The sequence below is a fragment of the Anabrus simplex genome, chromosome 13 (genome assembly GCF_040414725.1).
Source record: "Anabrus simplex isolate iqAnaSimp1 chromosome 13, ASM4041472v1, whole genome shotgun sequence".
Lineage (NCBI taxonomy): Eukaryota > Metazoa > Arthropoda > Insecta > Orthoptera > Tettigoniidae > Anabrus > Anabrus simplex.
Genome location: NC_090277.1, coordinates 50,029,189 through 50,047,448, shown reverse-complemented (window position 1 = coordinate 50,047,448; position 18,260 = coordinate 50,029,189). Strand labels below are relative to the sequence as shown.

General features: G+C 37.7%; 1 protein-coding gene across 2 annotated transcripts in view; it reads left to right on the top strand.

Annotated features, from left to right (window-relative positions):
• LOC136885134 (EH domain-containing protein 1) overlaps positions 1 to 17,836 on the top strand; it is a 60,184-nt gene extending 42,348 nt beyond the window's left edge. The window contains exons 6-8 of one of the 2 annotated variants that reach the window (XM_067157601.2): positions 1,950 to 2,120; positions 8,919 to 9,114; positions 17,474 to 17,836. In XM_067157601.2, the coding sequence (XP_067013702.2) occupies positions 1,950 to 2,120; positions 8,919 to 9,114; positions 17,474 to 17,492 (386 nt within the window). In that variant the 3' untranslated portion in view covers positions 17,493 to 17,836. Of the gene's footprint in view, positions 1 to 1,949; positions 2,121 to 8,918; positions 9,155 to 17,473 lie in introns of both variants that reach the window. The other variant, XM_067157602.2, reaches the window with a different exon arrangement.
• Positions 17,837 to 18,260: the final 424 nt, after the last annotated feature.

Sequence of the window (18,260 nt, the reverse complement as noted above, 5' to 3'; positions counted from 1 at the left end):
ACTGCTAGGAAATTGCCTTTTATGACAACTATTCATGAGAAATCTTGGAAGGAAGACAGGAGGGCAATGAATCCATGAAATTTAGCAAGATCTCAAAGCTGTTGGACTCTAGATAGCAGGTGCAGAGAACAAAAATATCATTAACACCCCTCTTAAGACTCGCAAATTTCCAGCTATAACAATTTCAGACTATTTGAAAAAATTATAATCAGAACAAATGAAAAAGTACTGGGCAGATCACAAGAACCAAGCAGTACAATCTTCAAAGAGAAAGTAAACATGGAACAACTCATCATCACCATCATGATCATCATCTGGAACAGTTTCCAACCACAGGCTGGGTCTGTTTTGAACATAAGCCTATCCATCATTTTCTGTCCATCAACCGCTTCTTTTCAGTCTCTGTCATCCAATTCACTCCTTGTGCCTCGGTGCTCTTCTTTTCACCTTTCAGCCATTTTTCCCTTGGTCTTCCTCTCTCCTTCCTTTCAACTCCATTTCTAACATCTTTCTTGGTATCCTCTCTTCTCCCATTCTCTTAACATGTCCATACCACTGCAGCCTTGATCTTCCTGTAGGGGTACTTCATTTATCATTTCCCGAACTCTCATTTCTTACTCTGTCCATTCTTGTTAAAACCTACTCAACACCTTTGAAACTTCATTTCCACTGCTTGTATTATATTTTTATCCCTCTCCTTCATCACCCACTTTTCTGATCCATATGGAGATTCTAAGTTCCCCTGGAGGGAATTAGATATTTTTCCACCAATAGAGCATGTCAAAACAACAGATCAGATGTAAGGCTTTTCAAGCGTTTGCTCTATTAACCAGCGTTTTGTCTTAGGTCTGGCACTAGACTCATCAGAGTGGGATGTCTCAGACCCTACCCACTGACGCTGGGGTGTATGCAGGTGAACTTATCAGAAGCCCATTATAAGAGGCACAGTCTGATAACTCCACAATGGAATTAATGCCCGCCTAGCAATCCCTCCATGGGAACTTAGAATTTCCATTACCAGCACTTCACTCTTTTGTGCTGAGAACTTCATTCCATAAGATGACTAGAGCCCTGCGCAGATATACAAAATAACATCCGCTCCGCATCCACACTTCATCTGCATCCGCGAATGGTTATCTGCGGATATTAAAAATATTTACCTACAGTATATTGCACCCAAGATATTGAAACGGATAGAACTGTTAACATAATACAATAGACCTGGCACCACATCCCCTACAATTACAGGTTTATGAGGGATTTTCTCCTGCGACAACTACCCACGTATTGACCTTTGTTACTGTATATCATCGTTCTCCCACACCAATGTCAAAGGTCGCGTAAATACAAGCAGAAGTAAGAGTATACCTGACTGAAAATCAATAAACATCATTATTTAGAAACTATCAACAAAATTATCCTCACTGGCATACAGTTTGTATCCGCCAAGGAACTAACTTCGCGGATATCCGCATCTGTGCAGGGCTCTAAAGATGACAACTTCCTCCCATACATTGAGCTGTTCTTGCACTTCACTCATGGTTTCCCCATATTAATAGATCATCTGCAAACAACACTGCTTTCATTCTTCTCTCTCCAATAATCTGTGCTACCTTCTGTATTATATCATTCATCACCACTATAAATAGTAGAGGTAAGAAGACACTTCCTTGCTTTACACCATTTGTTAACTTAAACCATCCAGTTCTTTCTGTTCCAACACAATTATCACTTCCATCATATATATTTTTCACCCTTGTCACCATCTGCTCATTTACTGCTTTTACTCTCATAGCTTCCCAGATCTTGTTTCTACAGAAACTATCATATGCCTGCTTTCTTAACTCATGTCGTCCAAAGTGGCTAATTAAATTAATAATAATTTGGTCTCTGAGTTAGGTAAATCCTGATGATGTGTGATTCTTAATGGACATTTACTGTTGTTTCAGGTGGTGCATTCCAAGGAGTGGTGGACAGTTCAAGTCCGTTTGGGTATGGCCGAGGCGAAGGAGTTGATGAAGGTTCAGGGGAAATGGAATGGATCGTGGACAAGTACCGTGACAAATATGATGCCATCTTCGAAAGACTGAGTGCTGTTAGTGGGAAAGTGTCTAGGACGGGTGAGTTAAAATTGTTTTTAATTTTGTGTAGTTACCGTATTTACCTGAATAATCCCCGCTGTCAGAAAATGCCCGCACCCTCATTTCAGAAAGGCTCATTTTGAAAAAAATGAAATGAACTAAAATTCCTTTAATCGGAAGAGTAACTTAGGCATAAACAAATATTTTGTATCACTCCTCGAGGTCCACACGGTCTTTACGCAAATATCACTGCTATGAAATATATTTTCCATGAAAATGAGCAAGTAGGTCTATTTTACGTGACAGGTATTTCATTAATCTGAACTTGCAATAGGCTCGATTCCCTGTAGATGGGAAGATTCATTGTCTCTTGCATCACTAGAATCCTCTCCTAAATTACAAGTTCGTCACACTCCACGTCTAACACCCGTAGGCGGCTGGAATATCTAATTGAAAGATAAAATCACAACGAGTAATATGATCAAGATTATGCAATTAATAAACGTCCTGGATGGATAAAAGAACGTGCGACATATTTCCAGGACTACGACGGCTCTTAATTTTCAGACACATTTTAGGTTATCTAAAGCTTCCGAACATAACCTGGAATTCCCAACATATAGGTAGGCCAAAAATGAATTCTCGATTATAGCTAATATCTTGTATGGTATACGACTGGGTGACTTTTAATGAATAATGAAGGAATATTGATTTATTTTTTGAGTGACGTACAATAGTAGGCTATAATTGATTTTTCTTATTCCCTTTGTTAATGCTTTCGGTCACCAAGTTCAGTAACAATTCACTCTCTTCGAAAGTCATATTAGGCTTCTTTCTCCGTTTCTGCTCAATAGCGGACATAATTTATTCAAATTATTTGCAAACCCCGAATGGAATCAATGGAATGGAATCAAAAATTTGTTTACAATCCGATAGTGGCGGCAGCACGTCATTTGTTTTCTGTACGTCAGTATAAACTGAGATTGAAATGAAAACTTTGTTTTGGTAAACCAAGGTAATAAATTCTGTGGTGAATACGGAAGTGAGCGTTACCCGAAATAATGACTTATCCGAGTTTTGAAAATCTAAGATCTGCCGCACCACACACCCCGACCACACAGCACACACTCATTCATGCCTCACACACACTCTGCTACCGTAGACACGCACACGCACATACGCACACACATACATACGCACACACGCACGCATACACACACCAACAGGTCCGTGAATACTTACCAACTTACCTCATGAGACGAGGCCGTGGACGGGCTGGAACAGACTAAAACAGTCTGGAGCTGGACTCGAACCAAATTAAACTAAAGGGAGGAGCGGGAGACGGAAAGAACCCAGAACCCTTCCCGATAAATGAAAGAACGGGGTCAAAATACATGGGGGGTTTATTAATGAAAAATAAAGCGAAAGAGATCAAACAAACAAAAATAAAATCAAGCTTGAAATATTACTCACTGAGATATGCGTAGAAACTCATCGTGTAAGTTATTCATCCAATCATATCAAGAGGCAGATTGAAAAAAATATCAAACATGGCCACACAAGCTTCTTTCAATCACAAACTTGTAACATACTATTTACTTCCTCCACATAACTTCATACACGCGACGTATGACACATTCGTCCTCGCAATGAATTAATATCAGTGGACATACATCGAAAGAACTTACACGCACATCAAATAAAAACATACACGTTACATCTCAAACATCTCCATGTATACGGACCAGCATCCCAGAGAAGAGCTCCATCACGCAACAATCCCCCATTTGAAAAAACACAGCATCCCAGAAAGGAAGAAAAAATCAAAGAATAAACATGGCTGCCATAGTTACGAGGCGAGTAAACAATGCTAACAATGAAAGGAAGACTCATTCAAATGAAAGCAACAAACGTAAATATATAATTAGGCCAGCAAATAGCCTGAGGAATGAAAATAAGAAAATGAAAATAATACTTTAAAAAAATAACACTGTAAGAAAAGGAGAATGCTGTTAATCAGGCAAGCATACAGCACAACCACACGTACACACTCACCATAGAGACCCAAAAGAAATGTATACAGGTAGAATCAGCAGTTTTGTCCAGACACATAACGAACACAGAGAGATCCGCATAGCAAGACAAGTGCATTCATGGACTCATGAGCTCAATACAAGACGCGTAAAATAACAAAGGATTGCCGCATCAAGGGCAAGGCATATCCCCACATAATTCACAGTAGCTTCATCGTAACCATCACGCTTGCAACGTATTCATATCGCCTCACCACGGACGAACATGAATACCAGTCATAGCGTCAAACACAACGTCACGCATCAAGAGCTCGGCCATGAGAAAATCGACGAATAAAAATAAATGGCAATAGGTCTCGAACTTAAGATCACATACACGCCAAACAAACACACCACTGACTAAAACCATCCTCCATCCTTACGGGTTTAAGTCACACAAAACAGAACACACAAGATCAGAGAAAACTAGCAATAAGGCAAAATGCAGCGTTAACGGTAAAATGTACATAACTAATACGCCCACGCAACCATAGCAAGCCAAAAAATTACCTTAATAGTCGGGCGTTGCTCAGCGCATTATGTAGTCACAAAATAGCGACAGAGATGAAGAATCGGGCATTCAAGTAGATAAATATACTGCAGGAAATATAAACGGCACAGGTCAAAGATCACATATCTCAAAAAGTATATTGTTGTCTCGACCGCCATGTCGGCTACAACCGTCCTGCGAACTTATCTCAAAGAAGGCGAGCACAAGACTGACTAAGAGGGCACTTCGGCTGATGGCCGGAAGCGCACTCTGTCAAGGAGAAAACGAGTCATACGTCACGTCCAGGGAATAAATCGACCGAAAGGTCGATAGCGGTCAAAGAATGTATTACATACAGAGAAGTGCGCCACCAAGGGAAACTTGGTGCGGCACAAAGATAACAGCAAAAGTTACCGAGGTTGGTGAATACAGGCCTAAAACACTTCTCACACGTGGTCTTTTTTTACTGGACAGTAACACAACCGATGGTGGATAATTCTTTTCGTGCAATGTAAACGCTTGAAATAGACACACCGGCAAAATCTGATGTTAATTTTGCGATACAGTAAAACCTCGTTAATTCGAAGTCTTTGTAATACAGAAATCGGACTTCCAATTATGTGATTTCGAATTAACAGCCATCTTGTAATTCAGAAATGCCAACCCTCACCAGTTTTTGCGGATTCTGCCTGAATACAAACGAATTATGATTTCACTCTATTCTCAACTGTGAAACACACCGAAGTGAGTGAAAGTGCGGAAAGCTACCCCTGCACATTCCGGAAGGCGTGTTCTATCGTGACGTGGAGAAATTTTGAATTTAAATTACTCTGTAAAATATGGTACTATTTTTTTTTAAATGTAAAGTTAGTTTAGAATTAGAAGTCTGAATTTTTTTCTGTTTAAATATAACATATGGGGACAGTTTTCTTCCATCTACAGCTGCACAAAGCATAACTGTACACTCAGCATCGAAAACTAACTGAGCCAGGAGCGTGTTGGCAACCTTGATGCAAATAAAACCCGCACCCCAATTTCGTGCCTCGAATTTTTTTTAAAAATATGCGGGGATTATTTGCGTAAATATGGTATTGTGTAAGTAAGGGTAGCATTGTGAATCACAGAATTTTCACCGAGCATGCTCAGAACGTTTTAGGCAAGCCTATGGAAGTAATGGAGTCGCATTCGTCTTTGACAGGTGAAGGACTCCTTGGAAACGACTTAGGAAACTAAATGGAATTCGACGGTGAGCTTGTCAGTATTAATAGGATTTATGGAAGAAAGAAATTAGAACTGGCTGAGTCAGCAAAGAGGATGCTTCTGGATTTGTTAGAAGTTAATGATATTCTGGTACGGGGAGATAAGGAGGATGAGGTAGGAGATTATAGAGTATAGTTGATGGGTGTTGAATAGGGAGGGGCAGAGCATGGGGCAGAACTGTTCATCAGGAATACTATTGCATGCAACATAGTTTCTGGTGGGCACGTAAATGAGCGAATGATGTGCGTAGATTTGGCAGTTGAAGGAATTAGGACGAGAATTGTCTCGGTGTATTCACCATGTGAAGGTGCAGATGAGGTTGAGTTAACTAGTTTTGTGAAGCGTTGAGCGACATCATAGTCAGGGTCAACAGCAAGGATAGGATAGTGCTAATGGGCGATTTCAGTGCGAGAGTTGGAAATAGAACTGAAGGATACGAAAGGGTGCTTGGTAAGTGTGGGGAATATATGGAAGCTAATAGGAATGGGAAGTGTTTGCTGGACTTCTGTGCTAGTATGGGATTAGCAGTTAAGAATACATTCTTCAAGCATAAGACTATTCACTGCTACACATGGGAAGGTAGGGGCACTAGATCTGTAATAGACTACATCTTAACCAACATTGAATTCAGGACATCTATTAGGAATGCAAGGTTTTTCCAGGCATTTTTAGTTGATACAGACCACTGTAGTGAACTAAGTATCTCTACGTCTAGGATGGAGAAAGTGGCATCTGCCTGCAGACAAATAAGGGTAGAAAATCTACAGGACGAGGAAATTAGAAGTTCATGGGTATGATTAGTAAAAAGTTCCAAAAAAATAGACAGTATGCATGTTCAGGATATACAGTAAAACCTCATTAATTCGAAGTCGTTGGGACTCAAAAATCGGACTTCGAATTACGTGAATCTGAATTAACCGCCAATTCGCAGTTCAGAAGTACCAACCCTTGCCGCGTTACGAAGGCCCGTTACTGCATGCAGTTAACCTTGATTCACAGTTTATACCTTTCAAATGCCATAAAAAAAGAACTATTTCCAAAATGTATCCAAAAAGGTGCATTAATAATGCACTTGCATATCTCACTGGCAAATATAACCTCACGCAATGAAAGAAAGAAAAAAAAAGCACGATTCAAAGACGAGGAGAAATCTATGCTGGCTCCCATGTGCAAGTGCTTTATTAATTGGATTACTATACTGTATGCATTTTAGATGCCTTGTATTTACACAGAAAGGACCCGATGCCCTTAAAATCAAACTTTCCTATGACTATCCTTGTACGATTTCCCGCCTTGGCACTTGTCTCGTACTTCAGAAATGTAAACACTTACCGCGTCACAAAGTATTCTAAGACCCATTAATACATGCAAATCACCTCCATTCACAGTTTAAACCTTTCCAATGCCATAGAAAAACTATTTCCGAAATGTATACAACAAGGTGCATTTACAATGTTCAAATAATGCACTTGGATAAATCACTGACGAACATAACCTCACGCAACGAAAGAAAAAAAAATCACACAATTCAAAGACGAGGATAAATTGTGCTGGTTCCCCTGTGCAAATGCATTATTTTTTGGATATCTGTACTGTTTGCGTTTTTAGATGCTTTGTACTGGGATGGAAAGTGCCCGACGCCCTTAAAACATTGTAACTTATTGAACTTTTCTATGACGAAGGGATAAAGTTTCTCGCTTCCATATGCATTGCAATTGCAACAAAGATCCCCGACCCTTGTATGATTCCCCGGCTGGCACTTTCTCCTTTAAAACCATAAGACCGTTTGGGCTCGCATTAAAATAAAGCAATGCAGTTTCATCGGCAATGACAGTATTGTTCGGTGCCTACAAATTTATTATATGAGCCACGCTTTTTCTTCAACTGTCAGCATCGCTAGTGTTCGCGCATTCTGTTTTCCCGCACACTGCCTGTTGCGTGGTATTACGACGTTCCTTAAAGGTTGAATACAAAAGAATTCCGATTTCATTCAACTTGGCAATCATGAAGCGCACTGTAGACCCACCGAAGTGAGTGTAAGTGCGGAAAGCTACCCCTCCATGTTCCGGAACACGCGTTTTATTATGACGCGGATAAATTTCGAGTTGAAATTACTCTGTAACATACTATTGTTTTAAAATGTAAAGGCAGTTTCGAATTAAAAGTTTGAATTTCGGTAATGGGGCCAGCATTGTACTTCGAATTACGAATTATCCGTATTTCGAATTAAACAATTTAAATAACATGCAAAACTGTCTCTCATGTTTCCGGGAACTAGAGCTTCTTCGAATTACGTGGGATTTTGAATTAACCGATTTCGAATTATCGAGGTTCTACTGTATAAAGAGAATGGGTGGCATAGACTGATACTGTAGTATAAGCAGCAAGGGAATGCCTAGGGACAACTGTGTCTAAAGATGGGAGAAAGCAATCATCTTGGTGGAATGATGAAGTGAGAGCAGCTTGGTGACTGAGCAAGTTGGCCATGCGGTTAGGGTCGCGTACAGCTTGCATTCCGGAGGTGGTGGGTTTGAATCCCGCCATTGGCAGCCCTAAAGATGGTATTCTGTGATTTCCTATTTTCACATTCGACAAATGCTGGAGCTGTACCTTAATTAAGGCCACAGCCACTTCATTCCCAATCCTAGCCTTTTCCCACCCTTTATCGCCAAAACTTTCAATGTGTTAGTATGCATTAAACTAACATAACAAAAAAATCTCACTGCCACTTCACAGATTCTGCAAACAAACTTTAGGGGAGTTAGATACCGTCACTTATATAAATATCTGCCTTTGGCGTTACTGTCTGGGAACTTAATTTTTAACATATATCTAACTGTGTATACAAGGAAAGTTAGTTTGCATTTTAAGACACTATACCTTTAACTTCATGCTCATGGTTCATTAAATTCATACATTACCTGAATTTTTGGGTACACTGTTGTTATTCATCATCATCGTCTTGTAAATGCCTGATACATTCTTTATAGAGTCATATTGATGTTTGTTTTCTAGATGCCAAGAATGAAATGGTTAAATCGAAACTTCCGAACTCTGTGTTGGGCAAGATCTGGATCTTGTCCGATGTCGACCAAGATGGCTTGTTGGATGCCGACGAATTTGCCTTAGCAATGCATTTGATCACCGTAAAGCTTGATGGCCACGACTTGCCTACAAGCCTTCCTGAACATTTGGTGCCACCTTCAAAAAGGTAGAATCTAAGTTCTGCATGGAGTGGGACTAAAACCCAGGTAACTAACACCTCTCCTCTTGCATGTTGGGACTATTGGGAATACTATGCTAATAAAGTTTGGCTTTCCTTTAATAATGCTTTCCTCTCAAATAATTTTCTGCTTATTTCTGAGCCACCTAAATCAGTAGCGTCCTTCAATTCACTACAGAGATGGAGTCGGAGAGATGCCTTCCTTTCTTAATGTTCTTTTAAGAAAGAAACCAGACGATTCCATAGGGCACACCGTCTGTCGGAAGTCTACCTACACAAATCGCTATCTCCTTGCTGATTCTCGCTGTCATCCAGCATAAAAACTGAATTTTCACAAGTTTTCCCATACAATGCATTATTCATAAGCTTGTACAAAATCACTGTACGGTTTCATATAGGCATTTCGTCGTTTTACAATATTATCATCAACATACTCTTTTAAGACGAAACCTTGGGAAAATATATATACTTCACGTACATGGGATATCTTCAGACCTTTATCAACGTAGAATTTCAGTGCGATATTGTGCACCATACATCTGCCCTTATTTGACAACGTGGTGCACAGTCTCTCGAGATAGTGATGCGGGGCAAGAGGCATTTGACGATGACTATCGTGCTTATGTGCAGGGTACTCAAGATCCACAACCCCTAAAAAACATTTATACGAATGGTTAGTCCAGCTTTCCCAGTCCACGGGTAACTCTGTTTCTGTTGACAGCAGCTCAATCAGAAGTTTATTTAACATACGTTTAGAGTACAATGGATTAATATCGTGATACAATAGATATTCTTCTGTTTTATTTTCAACATTCGCATAACGGTGTATACATTGAGACACATCCCCACGCATGCTGTCTTGAATGGATGTATAGACATTCACATCGCAAATAATTTTGAAATTGCGGTTATTCTGGCTCATCGCAGAGTACCACGTATAACCAGGTCCTCCCTGAAAATAAACGGGATCTACTCCGTATGCCTGATAGGAGACTGCGGAATTGTTCAAACTCATCAGCTAATATAGCAACATCAAGGTCGAGATAATATTTATGATATTCTTCGAATTTTTGCATTCCATTTGCATCCCCAGCAGCAAAAGCTTTCGTTTTATCTTGCCCCATTCTTGTTAAAGAGGAAAACCATGCAGCGTCGTCGCTTGGTAAGGGCATGTTTAGTTTCTAAACTGTATCAAACCATTCATATGGAAATACGGCTTCTTCATCTGCATGTAGAGCATACCGTCGGTGCTGAACATTTTTTGCAATGTTGGACAAGGACTTAGATAGGAAATTATAACTATCACAAATTTTGAATCTCACCTGATCTGTCAATACATACAGGGTATCAATTTTTCCGAACCCTTTTGCCCGTATCTGTACCGATTCGCCAAATGTTCGAATAACATCCCATAGCAATAAATGTGAATCGTACCCCTTAAGATTATGAAAGAAAATCGGAACTCAGTATTCCATAAAACACCAGCAATGTGCGTGGTAGGAACCCCCGTTTCCGTCTAAAGTAGTTTTACTATAGTCGATCACAGGATCACGTTACATTATCTCGTTGCCGCATATTAGACATGACGTCGCACCAGGTGATGACAACCAGTCTTTCGTCCTCAGCCTAATAGACTCAACAAATGCGGCAGCTACATCATTACCCGTGTTCAGAGTTTGTAAGTTTTTATGTATCGCCTTCCCATTAAGAAGTGCATATATTACTATACTATGGATTCTTCCAGGCTTGTCCAATACGGTGACAGTATTAGCACCCCGTAAAGAGAAAATTTTCCGGGAGTATGGTAGCGACAGCAAGTATTATAAAACTCACGAATCCCTACTTGAGTCTTGTCCCGGAGAAATGCATCTAAGTGTGATATTAACGAAAATTTTTCATCAGAGTGAAAAATGCGTATATAGTCTTTAATGTCACGTTCCCTTCATGCCTGATAAATAACGTTCCCATGCTTATTGAATATCTGAAATTAAATACCTCTTGTCCTCTAGCCACGCCTTGATCCTACGGCGTACCTGTCAAGCATTCAATTGTTTCTCAGCAATGTGGTAAAGGGCAATACAGCCAAGCACAGTACCCTGTTGTCTGCGTCCTCCATCGATGTAGGTTGGAGACCTCGTATTTCTTCCGGTCGGCTGGGCAGCATCGTTAAGTTGACAGGGTGCCATCGTAAACCACCAGCGATAGATGCCAACAAAATTGTACCCAGAACCATGAGCTGTTGGGTAATTGTCGATGTCCGAAAACTTCTGATGCGCCTTGTCGAATAAATCAGTACATTCCAGGGTATCTACGTCCAGGAGTGTATTCAGGCGGGAAGGAAAGTGCAACTCCACTTCTTCCCCCTCGTGGAGAAAGATGCCTGAGGCATGCAGTGCCAAATGTATAGAGTTCTCTTTCGATGTATGTACTCTATTATGAAGTTTACTGCCTCTTCATAGGTAGCAGCCCACCATTAGCCAACAGAATGGGGTAGAGTTGATAATACTTCGAGCCATTGCTAGAGAATGCATGACACTTCCGTCTGCAACCAAGCTTTTATACAATGCACAAGGCTTGGTTTTTGGTCTCAAACTGAGAGTTTTGGCCATTATTCATTTAAGCTTGTATAGTATTTTTATAGTAAATTCTAATAATAATAATAATAATAATAATAATTAAAGCTGGAAGGTGGGAAACAAGACATAAGGAAGGTCTTTATCAGTGCTTTGGGCAACCAAATATTAGCAAGACGATAGGAAAGAAAAAAACTGCAGTGGTTAGGGCATGTGTGGAGGGGAGAGGGAACTCTCCCAAATTGAGTGCTCAGTTTTTTTCATTTATTTCATTTTCTTTATAATAATTACACAATGCACCACTGCAGGATTATGTTGAAATAATAACGAGTATAGACCTGGAGCCTATTCCACAAACAAACTTTGCACTTTTCAGTTTAGGTTTTGTTCCACCATCACTTTTCAGATTTAGCTTGCAAAGTGAAAAGTTAGAACTCTTTTTGCTTTTCAAGCCTGTTATGTTCCTCCATTGGTACAGAAATGCAAAGTGCAAAGAAATGAAGTGAAAAGTTTTCAGAAATCTTGCAAAGAGATGATTCCCTTTTCATCTGTTAATTAACAAGTATGTACACACATTTCTCGGCGTAGAATTTGGTTTAGTGATATAAACACGTTATGACGAGAGCTTTTGTTAGCATCAAGCGAGGTCAGTGATGAAAAATCCAACAAGAAAACGTGCAAAGACAGGATTAATTTTCATAACCTCACTTTGACGGAATTTCGCACATGATTTCGTATTACCCCAACACAGGCTGGCTGTATTCTTGAAATTATCAGTCATATATTGAAACGTGCAACAAAAGGAAGTCAATCCCTTTCCCAAACAGAACAAATTCTTATATGCTTACATTGGTTAGTAAATAGTGCCCAGCTGCACGGTGTAGCAGCAATGCATGGGACATCGAAATCAGTTATTTGCAGAACTGTTACCAAAGTCGTAGATGTTATAGTAAATGTAATATTTCCTAACATAGTACGTTGGCATTATAATCCACTTAATATAGCAACAGGATTTCTAATGAAGGGTGAATTTCCTCTGTGTGTGGATGTGTTGGCAGTACTCTCGTTAATATTGACGCGTCTCATCATTTGAGAGGTTATGTTTAAAGTTGCCAGAAAGGATGTCCCGTTTCTCCTTGACAACTTCCAGCACAGCCAGCTTCTTGTATTACCTTTCTTTCCCATGATAAAAACTTTAAAACTAATGGTACTACAATGATACCGTAAAGTTCACCGTGAAAAATAAAGCATTAAAATTGTAGAGTATTATGCCTATACAGTTTGCCCATGGAATAAACTTGATCAGATCACTCATTTGCAAAGACTTTTCACTTTGTGAAGAAATGGAAAAGTACAACCTAGTTCATGGTGGAACAGAAAGACCTTGCACTTTGCAAGAATTGACAAGTGCAGAGTTGAAAAGTTGCAAAGTTCATTCGTGGAACAGGCCCCTGTTCGCTAGTAAACAAAATTCAGATTATATTTACAGTGGAAGTTGACTTACGTATTTCTCATCTAGGAATGAAGTCATCAGCTATGGGATTCCTCATGATAAATGTTCAGAATTACAAGATGGTTTAGGTGCTTAGAAGTCATTGTTAATAACAACAAGAACAACAATGCCTCAGCTGCAGTTTGCAAACGTTTTTATATCACACCATCCAGACTGCCTGCGCATCAATTTTGATGTTCCATCTGACAGAGTAAACCGAATCTCTCTTGGAAGATCGTTCATTTATTGTTAGGATGGGTTTCTTCAGTAGTGAATGTGTGCAAGTGGAAAGGAAGAAACTTCTTGTCACAACTATCCGTCCACTCTATCCATCAACCTGTAACTTTCAGGATCTGATTTTGGTAAGACTTAATGCATGTGATTGTTAATAACCATTGATTATATCTCATTGTCTGTGTTTTGTTTATTTATTTATGTATTTACATAGGCCATCCAGAAATTAAGTTTTCCTATTTCTTTTCTTGTAATGTAAATTTATTTAGCCAGAAAATAAGAGCATGCATGACAGATCTATGACGTAGCAATCGTATACCGGCCGGACAAGTCCCGCCTAGCGTCAGTAGCGCAGCAGCAGAGGCTCGCAATCTTTCTCCCACCACCTGCGAGGTTTGGTCTGTGAAAAAGTTTCCACGGATATTGCGCTGGACCATTCAAAACAAGAGACATGGAATGCTCAGTGCAGGTATTGTACTGCTCCATAACAATGCTCACCTACCTACGTCTCGCCGCACAGCAACTGTTCTGCAGGAGTTCGGCTGGGAGCTGTTTGATCATCCACCATACAGTCCTTTTCTTGCACCTCAGGAAATTTCTGTTCTTGTCAGCATTCTCAAACGCACGAAGAGCTGAAGACAAATGTCACATGCTGGTTCCATTCCCAGGCGGCAGACTTCTTTGACACCGGCATACAAAAGTTGATCCCGCAGTATGACAGGTGTCTCAATTCTGGTGGTTATTATGTTCGAGCGGTGGAAAGACCGAAGAAAATGAAGAGGAACCATATTTGCCCCTACCCGGCTACAGCTGGATAAAGGGAAATGATGATGATGATTATGTTGTAAAATAGCTCCAACATTACTGTATCGGGTGGCAGTAATGTTTTTTATGTAACCATGTTGTCTTTTTTTTAATAGCGAAACTTAATTTCTGGATGGCCCTCGTATTTATTTATTTATTTATTTATTTATTTATTTATTTATTTATTTATTTATTTATTTATTTATTTATTTATTTATTTATTTATTTATTTATTTATTTATTTATTTATTTATTTATTTATTTATTTATTTATTTATTTATTTATTTATTTATTTATTTATTTATTTATTTATTTATTTATTTATTTATTTATTTATTTATTTATTTATTTATTTATTTATTTATTTATTTATTTATTTATTTATTTATTTATTTATTTATTTATTTATTTATTTATTTATTTATTTATTTATTTATTTATTTATTTATTTATTTATTTATTTATTTATTTATTTATTTATTTATTTATTTATTTATTTATTTATTTATTTATTTATTTATTTATTTATTTATTTATTTATTTATTTATTTATTTATTTATTTATTTATTTATTTATTTATTTATTTATTTATTTATTTATTTATTTATTTATTTATTTATTTATTTATTTATTTATTTATTTATTTATTTATTTATTTATTTATTTATTTATTTATTTATTTATTTATTTATTTATTTATTTATTTATTTATTTATTTATTTATTTATTTATTTATTTATTTATTTATTTATTTATTTATTTATTTATTTATTTATTTATTTATTTATTTATTTATTTATTTATTTATTTATTTATTTATTTATTTATTTATTTATTTATTTATTTATTTATTTATTTATTTATTTATTTATTTATTTATTTATTTATTTATTTATTTATTTATTTATTTATTTATTTATTTATTTATTTATTTATTTATTTATTTATTTATTTATTTATTTATTTATTTATTTATTTATTTATTTATTTATTTATTTATTTATTTATTTATTTATTTATTTATTTATTTATTTATTTATTTATTTATTTATTTATTTATTTATTTATTTATTTATTTATTTATTTATTTATTTATTTATTTATTTATTTATTTATTTATTTATTGTCTATACTTTATCTGAAAGGAGAAAATCTTGATTTCTTGAAGAAAGGCCTAAATGCATCTCCATTTATCTCCCTTTCCTCAATGCATTTTTCTAAATACTAGAATTCTTGGTCCTGGTGGTGGTGGTGTAATTGTATTATTATTGTATTACTGTCATTCTAATTGCAGTCATTGTAATTCTAGTCCTATAAAGAGAGAGAAGAACAAAAAAGGAATACCTAATGGGATGAACACAATGGCAGGTTGGTGTGGGAAGATGGGCAAAAAGAAAGAGGAGACGAGGACAAAGATAGAAACAAAAGGATAGGACAGGGACAATCTCCACATCTGTATACACTGCCAATGGGCATCTTGATGAAGCTGGGAAGTAGAAACACCCTCGTCGGGGGCTGAGAAGTGATGGAGGAGAGAGCCTGTCTATTTGAAGACAGCAGTGTATGAAGATGTGGAGATTGCCCTTCTCCTTTTGTGTTTCCATGTTTGTCCTCGTCTCTTATTTCTGTTGCTACCTCTTTCCACAATGATCTATCACCATGTTGTCTGGCTCCATGGCTAAATGGTTAGCGCACTGGCCTTTGGCCACAGGGGTCCCGGGTTCAATTCCCAGCAGGATCGGGAATTTTAACCATAGTTGGTTAATTCCGCTGGTACTGGGGCTGGGTGTATGTGTCGTCTTCATCATTTCATCCTCATCACGACGCGCGGGTCGCCTACGGGTCTCAAATCAATAGACGTGCATCTGGCGAGCCGAACTTGTCCTTGGGCACTCCCGGCACTAAAAGCCATACGCCATTTCATTTCATTTACCACTGTGTTCATCCTATTGTGTGTTCCTTTCATTTCCCATATCTCTATACAGTGAGACCTTGTTAATACGTTTCTGTTGAGGACAAGGAAAAAGAACGTGTTAAGCGAGAAAATGTACTACTGAATACACAAATAAAAACTATCCAACAGGGATATGGAAACACTAGATACTATTTTTTCCGACATAATGGGATTTTACTTAGTATAACTGCGGGTACAGTGAGAAGAAAGTATTAAAAGGTGTGAAAAACACAAGAGAACAAATATGAAAACTTATTCCGCTGGGGCTTATAAAATAATAGTGCACCGAAAAGTGTAAAAAACAACAAATATGAAAACATTTGAACGGGTCCCATAAAAATATCAAAGTATTATTGCAAATCACACTCTTTCTAAAACAAATGTTAGTAGAAGCCTTTTATTTCGGACCAGTTGGTTATGAAACGTTATTTTTCTGGTCACACACTTAGACAATGAATTGGAGGTTATACACGGCCATGTGCGACAACAGCAGAATGACTTTGGGTGCCGTTTTTAATTTTGAACCGACCAAGACTGATTCGAGTGATCAAGTCGAAACTGGAAGGTGCAAGTTTCAACATTCACGCCGATTCTGCGTGCTTGAAGAAGAAAAAAAAAAATTGTAGATGCCAGTCAACTTGCTGACAGGCTTTAATTTTGTCTTCATTAGTAATTCACAACTTTTTCCGTATCCATAATTAGTCTTATCACAAGACAAATATGCACCACGCTGGTCAACTTCACATGATTATGTTACAGCTATAGGCTATCGCATCGCTACCCTTCACTGTACAACTAAACACGAAATACATTTCTAACTTCTGAATAGAATGTAAAATACAAGCACAGACAGGCTCATTGTGTTATTCTGCAGTTTCACTGTTAACCGACAAGCAAAACTGAGTATTTCTGAGACTAATGGCTTACTCCCCGAAGGTTCAATTTATTCTGTGAAGTTCAAGAATTCAAGGCCCTTTCCCGTTATCACACAACTGCGGCGAGGGCTCTTACCCAAGTTGGAAATCATATTCCTTCCGCAAGGGACGACAACATTTTCAGGGCTAGGAAAAAATTGATCATACTAAACGGTAATAGCAAAAATTCATGACATGATAAGTGATGTATTTTTATATAGATATAATACGATGAGAATCGGAACTTCGAATTTACGGTGTGCTAAGCGGGAACACGTGTTATTGAGGAACGCATTAACGAGGTTTCACTGTACATGACTTGATTTGACGCTTGTTCCTTTACTATAATAATTTGTAATTCTGTTTACTTTCAGGAAACTTGGTGCACAATAACTTTTATTACCTATGAAGACAACAGACAACGAGAAATACCTCATAGTCATTGCCAGCATATTATAAAATAGTTTTCCATATTTGTACAATGTAGTATTCTCGCCTTAATCCACATGTCTTTGCCACAAGTTTTTCATGTTTGTACAATGTAGTATCCTTGCCGTAGCCCACTTGTCTTTGCCACTTTAATTGTTACCTGTATATATTTTTATGTTGTATATTTGAGAAGTAATCACTGTTATTTTATTTTATGACATACGAACTTGTTTTTGTTTGTAAATACACCTGAAGATTTAGTTTCATGTTGCTAGGATTATGTGTTAATTAAAGCCACAGCTACCGTATTTCTCCGAATCCAAGATGACTTTTTTTTTCTCAGAATCTCATGTGAAAATTCAAGGGCCATCTTGCATTCACGACCTTTCAATAAAAACACCACTGGCAGCTACCACAGTTGCTTCCCTTCACCCCCCGCACGCGCATAAAACCCGGCCTTCACTGTTCGCATCTTTATTAGGCCTATAGGCTACATCGCTTGGGTGGCAACCAGTTGTACAGTGCCACTGTGTAACGTTGCTAATTCTCGGGATATAGTAAAGAGATGACATTCTAACGACAGGAGACCGACTCTCAGTGCGGCCGGGCGAGCGACAATCCCCTGAATAAATAAGGCAATCGTATGATTTCACAAAGCACTTTTTAAGCCAGACTTCTTTTTAAGGAAAAGTGGGTTGTCTTGAATTCAGGCTCATCTTGGATTCAGAAAAA